The sequence below is a fragment of the Hibiscus syriacus genome, unplaced genomic scaffold (genome assembly GCF_006381635.1).
Source record: "Hibiscus syriacus cultivar Baekdansim isolate YM2019G1 unplaced genomic scaffold, ASM638163v2 tig00110931_pilon, whole genome shotgun sequence".
NCBI classification, from domain to species: Eukaryota; Viridiplantae; Streptophyta; class Magnoliopsida; order Malvales; family Malvaceae; genus Hibiscus; species Hibiscus syriacus.
Genome location: NW_024062918.1, coordinates 574,118 through 587,114, shown reverse-complemented (window position 1 = coordinate 587,114; position 12,997 = coordinate 574,118). Strand labels below are relative to the sequence as shown.

The window sequence follows — 12,997 nt, the reverse complement described above, 5'->3', positions numbered from 1 at the left end:
ATGGACATTATTATATGGCACTACGGTGCAATTCTACGCGGTTCTTCGGGACATATGTATATTCTTTGGAACATGTGTGAAGTCTGGAAAGACACATACTTGATCCCTAGCATATGCATATGATTCTTAAAGAATTCTACGTGGTCCTTATGGACATCATTATATGGCACTACGGTGCAATTCTACGGGGCACTTCAGTGCATTTATACGAGCTGTGGTGACAGCATAGTGCACAACCTCTATAGACTCACATATCGATAGTTCTCACATATGTACATGGGCTAATCCAGAGATATGAACAAATATAAGTTAGTGGTATGATAAATGCTATAGAAATGATATGATGTGTGTATAGTGTTTGATTGAAAAAGTATGTGATTATATGATAAACTGTTAATGATGAATTATGTGTATGTATGTATTTACTGCAATTAATCTGATATGATTTTATACGATATGAAAAATGCATGGAATTGCTATAACATGATAGAACAGAACATGCATGTATCAATATATGTTTTAAAGTGCATTATAAGTTGTTATGCCTCACTAAGTCTTCGATTTAGCATGTGATTGTTTCACACGTAGGTTTCGAGAAGAGTAAGGAGTGATGCGGAGCAAGACAGGTCAGCTTTCCTTACCAAAAGATCAGATCAGAAATATTTGACAAAGTATGTAATTGGGTTATGTATAAAGTGTTGGCATGTAATAAGTCATTAAGTACGAGCACTCTGATAAAGTCTTTATTTTGATTTAAATAAAGTTTTAAATTTCCCGGGATTTTTCTTAAGAGTCAAGGTTTGAAAAGTCAATGTGACACTTCGAACTCGTATCCGGGTCGGATACGGGTTGGGGGTGTTACATTTAATGGTATCTGAGCTAAGGTTTAGCCGATTCTCGGCATAAACCAAAGTCCAAAGTGTCATAAAAGGTGTACATGCCAACATAGATTGAAAAATTTCTGATCTGATAGTGTAAGGAATACGTTGTCTTGCTAATAAAATAAGAATAGTTTAATACAGTAGAAATACGATCGTGATAATTTCGAAGTAAGTGAAAGGTGATATTCCTGATTGTGATAGTTATTCACTTGCCCTGGCCAGGCAGGATGAAGAGCGGACACCTCAGGAAATGCCTAGTAAGATCAAAAGTTGATTTCAGAAAGCTGAAATCATATCTGATTAATGATAGAAAATTTTCATCGTTTGGAATCGGAAAAACGATGTAGAGTAGTTTTGCTATTATGTGAATAAGATAGAAGATGGTGAACGGGTGTCACCATAAGAATGTTAAAAAGATCTAATGACGTGATGATTACGTATAGAAGAACTCAATGATAAGTGCATCAGTGACAAGCGTATAAGATGTATAAGTCAGAGCTTATGAGTTTGAAATGAAGTGATAATATTGCGCATAAACAAGAGTATGTTTATGATAAGGGTTTGTAGTTAAGATGGAAAGAGTTAGCATTGGCTAACTAGAGTATGTGATAAAAATGTACTAGAATTATAAGATTATAAGATATTGTCAGGATATGATAACTAGATCTGCAATGGATCTGGATACAGTTGCATAATTGGATCATAGTAATGTGGTATAGTAAAGGAAAAGGAAGTAAGAATTTGTATATTTAAATAAAGCTGAGGATTGATAAGAAGAGTTTGAGAATATGTATATCGATGATCAGATTATAAGACACAGGAAGTCAGAATGTTGAGTTTGAGCAAAAGAAATTTCAGGATATATGAGAATAGAGGTGAAATTGATAAGTTGAGTAAGTGAATTTTTAAGATAATTTCGATTTGAAAGGATGTATGTGTTTGGTTGATTAGGGTTTGTACCCTAGATTGAACATATATTATTGACTAGCTGTCAGAGTAAAAGTGATAGAGTTATAAGATTGAAGGAAAAGATAAAGTTGAGTTAATTGATTATGATGTGAATTTGAATATGGTTGTATATTCTGAGCAGATAGCTATGATGTAGAAACTGAGATAAGTATTTGCATGGAACCTTCAGAAAGAAAAATACAAGTATAAGAATGAAGTTATGTATAAGAAATGGGTTATTAAAGTAATGAGGATGCAATGAAGATTGGTACATAAAGATGAGTATAAGTAATAAGACAAGAGTATGTGAACATGAAAGGAAATATATGATTTATGTATAAGGAATAAGGAATAAAGAAATGAAAGGGATTGATTTAAAGGATCAGATACGATAAATATGGAAGTACAGAGGACAATTTTGATATAGAAATAAGACAAGTGTGCAAGGTGATGTGAAAATATTGTTTGACTCCTTAAAGTATATGTTTAATCACATTGAAGAAGATTTAAAGTTGTGTTTTGGTCAAATGATGACGAAATACAAGTTTGGTATGGTTATAAGGTAATTAAAGATTGATAAAGAATTTGATTGATTAAGGATTTTGAGTGATAAGAACTGATGCTATTGGTTATATGATAAGTAACATGATAAGGATGTATAAAGGAAAAAGGTAGTTGAAGAACTAAGAGAAAGAAAGATTAAGTAAAGGAAACAACATGAGAACATTAACAGACATGTTTTATCAATGTGTGTAGTGGAAATTCGAGGACGAATTTTCTTTAAAGGAGGGGAGATTTGTAACATCCCAAATCAGGGTCAGTGACTAAATTGCAAATTTTGTAAACTAGGTGCTCGATTTCGAAATAAGTTAAAAGTTCATGGATTTAATTGAAGAAAGTTGATGTTGGATTTAATGATTAAGTTTGGAAATATTAAGGGTACTATGGTAATTTTTCAGGGAAGATTTTTATTTCCCTTTATAAAGGGTAATAAGCACGTAGGAAGAAAAGTCCAGAGCATTCTTCAGTCTTCTTCTTCCTCCTCTCAACCGTGAAGCCTGGTACAAGGTAAGTGGGTCTTTAGTTGGTTAATTCTTTCGTTTTAAAACTTGTTTTGATTCTTGGGATATTAAGAAAGATTAAGGAAAGCTTTAGGTGGCTTAAACCTCAAAGATTAACAAGTTATGAGAAATTAAGAAAAATGAGTTTTTAAGTGAATTTTTGATATGGAAGGAGATAATAGATTATGAAGTTGAATTTGACTTGTCAAGGGTTAAATTAAGAAGTATGAAGTGTTAGAATTGGAATTAGAACACATTGAAAATTTGGTATGATTTTTGAATCTCATATGGAAGATAGGATTTGAGGTTTAAGATGAAATAAATGAATATAGATTGGTTTAAGTATGTGTACTAGAGTTAAGAATGAAAAGGGGATGATATATGAAGTGTTTAAGTGGAAATGAAGTAATTTTCGGGTTGAAAATATGATTTCTGGGCAAGGGGAATCGGTACCCATTCAAGGGGAACTGATACCCCTTCAAACGACAAAATTTCCAGAATGTCATGAGGGAATCGATACCCCTCAGTAGGGAACCGATTCCCCCTAAAGGAAAATGGGAATATTGGTTTAATAAGTTCGTTTAAGTTGCTAATATCTAATTAAAAGGTGTAGGTATCTAATGATTACCTCGAAATGTACATTTATGTAGATTCTACGCATAAAGAAATTCCGGAACGTTTGGCAAGTAAGATCGATCAAGGGAAAGATAAGAGATTGGAATTGACTAGTGAGGCCAGGTGAGTGCATATTCAATAGTATACGATGTGCGATGGGAATAAGACTTGCGATGAGTCTATTTCCTAAAGTGTTACACATGAATTCATGATTAAAGGCATGAGTGGAATATGCATGTATGTATGCTTGATTATATGGATTGATCTGTTCTTTTATGTGTTAGATGATAAAGTATAAGTAATTACATAAGAAAGGTTATGAATTATATGAGATATAAACTATGTGATCATAATAAAATATAATTATTACTATATGATAAGTGAAATAAGCTGGATAATATTGATCTATAGGATGAAGTGAGAATAGTACACTAACTAGGAGATTTGAACATAAATGATAAGATGAACATATAAGATAAGCTAGATGGGAAAGATTTATATGTTTAAATAAAACTATAACACATAGGTTGTATGATAGAAAATTATGAAGTTATATGAGAAGATTATAGGAGTTATATGAAATTGAATTAAGTAAACAGATTAGATCATATATAGAGAAATAATAGAAGTGAGATATGTTTATAAGTCTGCCCTAGATGAATATGAATACGAAACATAAGAGTGCTATATGATTTATATTAGGATAATCTTGAGGATATATATATATATATATATATATATGAAATGAAATGAAATGAGTTATATGAATACACAATTATGTGATGAAATGGTGGATTACCTGAACATGTGAATATATATATATATGTCTAAGAGAAGGCATAAGATTAAGATATAAGCAATGTGACTATAAGTGTATGTGCTCTAAGTGATATGACTTATAGATATTTCTATTATAATGTTACATGATATGTTATGTATGTTAAAGGAATTATGTGATGGTATAAGAATTGATATGAAATATATGTGAAAACAAGTATATGTTATGAGACAAAACCTATGATTATAAGCTACGTGAAAGTGTTCCTATCTGTTATATGAAGTATATGATCATATGTGAACAAGATATGATGAGTATGTGTACATGAATAAATGTGGTTGGGTGAGAAATGATAGAAATTATATGAAAACATGTATAGGTGAATTAGCTTTATAATTAGGTAACTATAGGAAATCATAACTATGAATTATGTGATGTGAAAGTAATCTATGTGATTATATGTTATATGAATACAAGAACATGAGATATGTGACATGTGAATTATATGGAAATGATCTACGTGTAAGTGAACTACGTGACTATGTGATAATATGAAAAGAAGCTATGTGATAAGTGATATGTGAAAGTGAATTACAAGTTATGTGAATATTTGAAATGAAATAAATGATAACGCCCATGTTATGTGTCATGAGAGCTAGGGGTATAGTTGGCATGCCAAGAGTCGAGGGTCTACGCGGTTCTTCGAGACATATGTATATTCTTTGGAACATGTGTGAAGTCTAGAAAGACACATACTTGATCCCTAGCATATGTATATGATTCTTAAAGAATTCTATGTGGTCCTTATGGACATTATTATATGGCACTACGGTGCAATTCTACGCGGTTCTTCGGGACATATGTATATTCTTTGGAACATGTGTGAAGTCTGGAAAGACACATACTTGATCCCTAGCATATGTATATGATTCTTAAAGAATTCTACGTGGTCCTTATGGACATCATTATATGGCACTGCGGTGCAATTCTACGGGGCACTTCGGTGCATTTATACGAGCTGTGGTGACAGCATAGTGCACAACCTCTATAGACTCACATATCGATAGTTCTCACATATGTACATGGGCTAATCCAGAGATATGAACAAATATAAGTTAGTGGTATGATAAATGCTATAGAAATGATATGATGTTGTGTGTGTATAGTGTTTGATTGAAAAAGTATGTGATTATATGATAAACTGTTAATGATGAATTATGTGTATGTATGTATTTACTGCAATTAATCTGATATGATTTTATACGATATGAAAAATGCATGGAATTGCTATAACATGATAGAACAGAACATGCATGTATCAATATATGTTTTAAAGTGCATTATAAGTTGTTATGCCTCACTAAGTCTTCGACTTAGCATGTGATTGTTTCACACGTAGGTTTCGAGAAGAGTAAGGAGTGATGCGGAGCAAGACAGGTCAGTTTTCCTTACCAAAAGATCAGATCAGAAATATTTGACAAAGTATGTAATTGGGTTATGTATAAAGTGTTGGCATGTAATAAGTCATTAAGTACGAGCACTCTGATAAAGTCTTTATTTTGATTTAAATAAAGTTTTAAATTTCCCGGGATTTTTCTTAAGAGTCAAGGTTTGAAAAGTCAATGTGACACTTCGGACTCGTATCCGGGTCGGATACGGGTTGGGGGTGTTACATCTTCTCACATGATGAATAAATGAATCGATGATATGAATATTTTCCTATGAAATTTAAATGATTATATAAACTAGCCATTAAAAATATATTAAAAAATATAGTAATTGACAAAAACTGACAATAAAATTAATTTGTTTACAAATTGTGATAAATATGTTGAAATGTGTGTTGCATTTAATCGTTCATCTTCGTTTTTGTACTGTCAAATAATAATTAAAATAAATAATACGGTACACTATGCATTCATTACCTAAACTATCAGTTTGATCCGTTTTAGTACATAAACTTTTAATTATTTTCAAAATCATACCTAAAGTTTACTTTTTTGTTTCATTTTAGTACCCGTCGTTAAGTTTTGAAAAAAAATGAACGGATACTAAAATGAAACAAAAAGTAAATTTTAGGTATGATTTTGAAAAAAATTAAAAATTTAGGTACTAAAATAAATCAAAACTAATAATTTAAGTACTAAATTTGTAATTTCCCCTAAATAATATATTAATTTGACTAATATAATGAATAAATTAAAAATAATTAAATAATTCTAAAAAAGTAATAATTAAAAACTTATGGTTTTTGATGCATTAAGATCTATATTAAATAGCAAGTGTAGAGCATACACTAAAAGATTAATCAGAGTAAAATATTTATTTTTAGAATAAAAATATATTAATATTATAATAACTAAAACAAACAATATATTAACTATACGAATGTGATAAAATAAATGGAACATTATAAAATAATTGTACCAAAAAATAATTAAAAATTCATAATTTTATGCACCAATATCTATATTAAATGTCAAGTACATACCCCATATCAAAAAATTATTAGAACTAAAATAATAATAATTAAAATTAAAAATACGAAAAAAATAAAAAAAATATACCAATAAGAAAATAGTGCTATGGTACACCTTGCCATGTAGGGTAAAGAGGTTATCACCTTGAATGGCCTTTGATAAGATATGACCAACTAAATGCGATTTTATCTTATGTGATCGAAAAGTGTGTCATTTTTAAGTCAATGTTGTTTAGTATTATTTTCGTAATTTTATTTAAAATGAGTATTATTCTTATTAATTAATTAAAATTTTAATAAAAATAAGAAAAATTAAATTTAAAAAATAACTCAAAACTAATTTTATTATTATATTTTTTAATAGAATTTTATTATTATAATTTTTAGTCAGAAATTTTATTATTATACTTAAATAAATAACGATTTAAAATATATTAAACATCAATGTCAAGTATCGACTTATCGTAACGAGAACTAATAAACACATTAAAAACGATAAATTATATATTTATATATATATATATATATATAATTGAGAGGAAACAAATATATGATATTGAATAAATGTGTATAATTTATATGCTATCCAGATATTTAACACAGAAAAAAGAACAGCAACAATTGCCAATGGCCAATAAGGGCAGAATCACATTATCTGTTTTTCTTGATCTTTTCGTACCCAACGTTTGTGGGGCAGTTATTTTTTTAGGGTAAACTATGTATTTAGTCATCTAACTATTATTTTAATTCCGTTTTAATCACCAAACTATTTTAAAAAATCATTCATAAAGTTACATTTTGGTCACCTACCATTAAACAATAAATGATGATGCTAATGTGTCACCATAAGTTAAAGATATTTCACTATTAAAAAAATAAAAATATCACATCAGTAGTTCTGTTTAATTTTTAATAGCATGTGACCAAAACGGAAGCAAAACGTAACGCTAGGTATGATTTTGAAAAAATAATAATTAAGTGACCAAAACGGAATCGAAGTGATAGTTGGGTGACTAAATACTTAGTTTACCCTTATTGTTAAAGTATTAATCCATGTTGATGGCCACAAATTATTATTATCGTCAATCTAATCCGAAACCAACTTTAATTTATTTTAATAAAATAACAAGTTTAACGTTTTTAATTTAATTCTTACTTAAAATGCATTGCTAATAAAAAGAGTTAATAATTGAAAAACAAAAATTATATGTTTGATTCAATAACAGTGATGGTGGTGGTAAAATAAATTATGATGATAAAATAATTATAATTATTATGGTGTGTTTATATGAAAATTTTTAGTAAAAATGGTTGTTTTGTTTGAATAAATAATTATTTTTAAAATATTTAGATTATTACATTTTTTAATTTAAAAAATAATTATAAAAATCAATAACACTAAAAGCAAATAATATAAAAATATATAATATGGATCTTTTTTGTTGTTGATAAAAATATCAAGTTACACAGTTCGTAAAATTTTACTCTTTCTGCAACTCAGGCAATAGCTCCTGGCATCTGGGTGAAGAAATGCAGCCCTGGTGTAAGTTCCCATGCGTGCTTAATCAAGCAGTTGCACATTACAGTCTCTGGGTTATATGTTCCAACTTTACCGTCCAATCCTTGTCCAGAAGGTTGTCAATGTGTGGCAGCAGAGTGAGGTGTCTCCCTTCCCTCGAGTCAGCTTGTATGATGTCTACAGCTTCTCTGCAGTCCCATTTTAGCATCACTTTCCTTATTCTGATCGCCCAAGCATGTCGGAGTCCTTTAGCCCTACAACTCAACTTCAACGGTGGAGCATATTCCTATCCTCTTCGCAAAGCCTAGCTTCCGATCAACCCAAGATCCCTATAACTCTTTAAAAAAATTCGCTTAATACATTTTTTAGTGCCTATTATACCTAAAAATATGATTTGGTGCATAAATAATTTTTTTTATATATAAAAATATGTGTTTAACGTTTTTTACATTATAATTTTAAGTGTCTATCATTATATTTTTTTATTTTTTTAATAATAAAAAAATATTTAAAATCAACCCCGCGTCGTCCCTCCACCTTCGACGGTGAAGGGTCACCACTGGACGAATTTTGTTCGGAGTAGGATGAGGAACTTAATGGTGGTAACCATGTAACGTACGGACGATTGTAGCCGTCGAAATCGCCAAAAAACAACAACGAAAAACCTAGAAATCCGACGACACTTCGCGGTGTTTTTCATTACGATTGACAGTTTCACGGTGGGTGGGGGATAGGTTTTGTCCAAGACAGCAAGGCGGTTTTGATGATGTCAACAGTGACGACCACATACCAACGATAACCGATCGGCAATGAAAGATATAAATTTTGAGATTTTTTTTGGGGGGGTTTCAATAAAAATTATAATATTATTTTTTAAATAAAATAAATTTTGAAATTTTATATACGTGACACATATCAATAACGGTAAAATTTAATGATTGTTGCGGTCTATATACCTAAAAGTATAACGATAAAAATGTTAGTCACCTATTTTTAGTGAAAAAATTTTTATACACTAAATCGTATTTTAAGGTATATTTTAGGCACTAAAATGTGTATTAAGTCTTTAATTTTTTTGTAGAGTACACTAAATATCATTGAAATATACTGAAATTACTATTTAATTAATAAACTTTCAAAATTTATAAAATAATCTTAAAATATATCAAATAGTCACTAAAATATTATAATAATTGTAACATTTTAATAAATACTAATTTTCTTTTTATATTAATTTGATAAAATTTAACGATTATTTTATAATAATTTGATAGATTTAATAATTGTTTTATAATAATTTTAATAATTTTAATTACTATTTTATAATTTAGAAAATTCAATGGTCAAAACAATTAATTGAGGATGGTTTAGTGATATTTTGTAATTTTTGTCTTTTAAACTAAAACTTTCGGATCTCCGCCACATCACTGCCAGAGGGTCGTACCTGTCAACTAAAACAGCATTTCCGGCACACACGACTTCACTTTCGATTTCTTTGTAGTCTTGAAACTAGGGCACCCTCATTTCTATACAGCTCCCGATTCAAGTAAACGACGTTACGCAGCTTTTCTGGTTTGCTAATTTTAATTGCTTGTTTAATCTCTTTGCGAAATTGTTTACTCGGGTTTTTTTTCCTTTCTTAGTGAATTAGATATTTTGATGGATTGTTTCTCTTTTTTATTTTACCTTTAGGGCACTTTAATGTTGAACAATGTTCCTGAAGAAATTGTCTTGAACTGTGATGCTGTTCCGGTTGACATAGAAAACGAGAGAAATGATGTTAATGTCGGGGAGCCTGCCTCTGGGGCGGCCACCACTTGTTTAACCCAAACTTTAACTGAAGGAGTGGTTGATGGAAGGGTTAGGGAATTTGGGAAGGATATTGTGTTGACTGATGGGGTTGATGAGTTTGGGAAAGAAAGCAAAATTGAGAGTGTGAAAAGTAAAGGATGATTTGGAAGCTGATATTGGGTCTTGTGGTGAAGAGTTCGATGACAGAGGTAGTGCTGGGTTGTGTTCGGCTGGGATTTCTTTGTTGGAGGTTCATGGAGGATTGAGCGGCAAGAAATTAGTGGAAGCTGAGCAAATGGCTGTCGGGTCTTCTGGGGGGGTAACCAAAGACCTTAATGTTAACGCCTCTCCTTGCGAGGACTCATTGATAGAGGGGACTAGTGTCCGCTCGAACTCAGTTTCTGATAAGATTTTTCAATCTGGTGATGGGAAGCCTCTTTCTTCAGCTGATCAAAACTCTTTGCCTTGTGATGACCAGAAAATGAGTTCAAAGGAAGGATCTTCCGATGGATTAGAAAGTTTTGATGTGGAAATTGGAACACCCGATGATACCAAAAAAAATCAAACTACCGTGATCCAAGGTGAAAGGGATTTGCAGAATGCAGAAAACTTGAATCAATCTACAAGCTCCTCTGAGGATGGATCATCTGATGTCAATGTAAAATCTGAATTTTGCGTCTCTGATTTAGTCTCGGGTAAAGTACAGAGTCATCCATGGTGGCCGGGTCAGATATTTGATAGTTCAGCTGCTACAGTGAAGGCAAAGAAGTATTTGAAAAAGGAAAGTTATTTGATTGCATACTATGGTGATCAGACATTTGCTTGAAATGAGGCATCTTGGATCAAGCCCTTTAGGTCGCATTTTTCACATATGGAAAAGCAGAACAATATGAAAGAGTTTCACCATGCTGTGGATTGCGCTTTGGATGAGGTTTCTAGACGGGTAGAGTTTGGTCTGGTCTGTTCATGCATTTCCAAGGAAGCTTATTCCCAGATTAAAACTGAGAATTGTTAATGCTGGGATCCGGGAGGAATCTAGCAGTCGAGATGGTGGGGATAGGTTTTCAAGTGCTTCTTCCGTTGACCCCTTGGAACTTTTTGAAAATATGAAAACATTGGCTCTTTCACCTTCTTATACCGACATTGATAGACTGCAATTCACAATATCACAGGCACAATTGTTAGCATTCCATCGCTGGAAGGGTTACTCTAAGCTACCCGAGTTTCAAAATCTTTGTGGATTGTTGGAGACTGATGCTGAAATCTTTCTGTCCGAGGAAGTGAAGGAATATAGCAAGCTGATTGAAAATGTTCCTAGTGTCAAAGTTGACAAAAGGGTGTACTCTGAAGAAGAGAAGCCAGAGAACCACGATGGCTCTTCTTGTAAACAAAAGAAAAACCATGCAGTTTCTGGGGAAAAAGAAGAAGAGAAAAGTTGTCAGAGTTTATAGCCGAAAGGCGCTTGAGTTTGCAAAATGTTAAAAGGAAATTGAATAAAAAAGGCGATGATATGTTAATGCCTTCATCCCCTGTTAAAAAGCTAAAGGCTGTTGACCCTGTGCGTGATGACATGGCAGTGAAACAGAACAAGAGTAATGTTCCAGCAGCGTCTGTTGATGAGCCTCCACAGTCTAAGCAAACTTTCAGAGTTGGAGCTAGCATTCTTAGGGTTGCAATTCAACTGAATTGTTAAATCTTTTCGTCGCCATTACTAAAGCATTCGGTTGGGAAATCTCCAAAGGCTGCAGTTGATAATAAAAGTAGAGGAAAATCTTCTTCTGCTAAATTAAGAGGAAAGAAGGTTTCTCAAACAGGTATTTCCTCTCCTGATGATATGCTCTAACAGCTTCGCTTGGCTGCCACAGATCCCTTGAAAGGGTACAATTTCTTATCCTCCATAGTTTTTTTCTTTACTGAGTTGAGGAATTCACTTGCTATGGATCTTAACAACTCTGAAATGTCTGAACAATCTTTGGAACAAGGAACTGATGCCATAATGGAGGAGAAATCAACCAAATTCACCTCAATCAAAGACTCGTCTTCTTCTGAAAGGATAATCCAACGCCTTCCTGAAGAGCTGTTAACAGTTGACAAGAAGGACCAAACCACAGAGAAGGGTCTTTTGGTTGTTGAATCACAGTTAGGTGCTAAAGCATCTGCCAATGTGAATTCTGAACATAAACATGCGGCCGTAGATGAAAATCTTGGAATGGAAGCTGAGAAGCAGATAGCAGAGGATCAATCTCCAACTTCTCTGATTCTGAAATTTTCAGACATAGATTCATCTCCATCAGTGGAAGAACTGAATAAGGTATTTAGCCTCTATGGTCCTTTGGTTACACAAGGGACTGAAGTGTTCAAAAAGAGCATCCAGGCCAAGGTAGTTTTTAAAAGACGAACAGATGCAGGAACAGCTTTCAGCAGTTTTGGAAAATACAGCATATTCAGACCATCACTCGATAGTTACCGCCTCAAGCGATTGGCTTCTGCACCAACTAAAGCTTTGCAAGGTGGTCGTAAGAAGAGGAAAGTGTTGGATGAAACATGTGGAGATTAAAACGCTACTTTTGATGCCCAGAGGTTAGGTTAGGTATTCACAGAGATATGTTTGAACTTGTAAATGCTTTTGTTTTATGAGGTTATTATACATGCAGGTTGTATTAGGTGAAAATGAAGGGGGTCAAACAGTGGGCATAGCTATCAAATTCCTAGTGAAAGTGGGTTAATTTATATGACTGACTGTGCACTTTCCTCATTTTTATTTGCAGATTCAAGTTTCGATAGTTATACATTCTTCTTTTCAGATTTGGAACGAGATTAGTCAGCTCAACCCACCATGAAATAACTTCAGCTGTATAAAGCCCAATCCTTTGTGAAATTAATCAAACTTTTTACACTCTTTAATCAAATTATTGTCTCTTGAAA

At 32.2% G+C, this 12,997-nt stretch overlaps 2 protein-coding genes across 3 annotated transcripts; both read left to right on the top strand.

Annotated features, from left to right (window-relative positions):
* The first annotated feature begins 9,944 nt into the window (after positions 1–9,944).
* Positions 9,945–12,806, top strand: LOC120146824 (PWWP domain-containing protein 2A-like). Its single transcript, XM_039160320.1, has 2 exons — positions 9,945–10,423; positions 10,487–12,806. The coding sequence occupies exons 1-2, from the start codon at positions 10,368–10,370 to the stop codon at positions 10,896–10,898; spliced, it is 468 nt and encodes a 155-aa protein (XP_039016251.1). The 5' UTR covers positions 9,945–10,367; the 3' UTR covers positions 10,899–12,806.
* Positions 11,990–12,806, top strand: LOC120146823. Of its 2 annotated transcripts, none has more exons than XM_039160318.1 (2): positions 11,990–12,208; positions 12,254–12,806. In XM_039160318.1, exons 1-2 carry the CDS (start codon positions 12,009–12,011, stop codon positions 12,627–12,629), a joined length of 576 nt encoding a protein of 191 aa, XP_039016249.1. In that variant the 5' UTR covers positions 11,990–12,008; the 3' UTR covers positions 12,630–12,806. The 2 variants fall into 2 exon arrangements, with proteins under 2 accessions (XP_039016249.1, XP_039016250.1); XM_039160319.1 differs by having other exon boundaries at positions 11,990–12,211; positions 12,257–12,806.
* Positions 12,807–12,997: the final 191 nt, after the last annotated feature.

Excerpts from the sequence above, each read along its gene's own strand:
- LOC120146824 (XM_039160320.1), top strand. The coding sequence starts at position 10,368 with ATGGCTGTCGGGTCTTCTGGGGGGGTAACCAAAGACCTTAATGTTAAC. Across the intron at positions 10,424-10,486 it reads CTTAATGTTAACGCCTCTCC|TCAATCTGGTGATGGGAAGC; the intron begins TTGCGAGGACTC and ends TGATAAGATTTT.
- LOC120146823 (XM_039160318.1), top strand. The coding sequence starts at position 12,009 with ATGGATCTTAACAACTCTGAAATGTCTGAACAATCTTTGGAACAAGGA. Across the intron at positions 12,209-12,253 it reads GGTCTTTTGGTTGTTGAATC|ACATGCGGCCGTAGATGAAA; the intron begins ACAGTTAGGTGC and ends TTCTGAACATAA.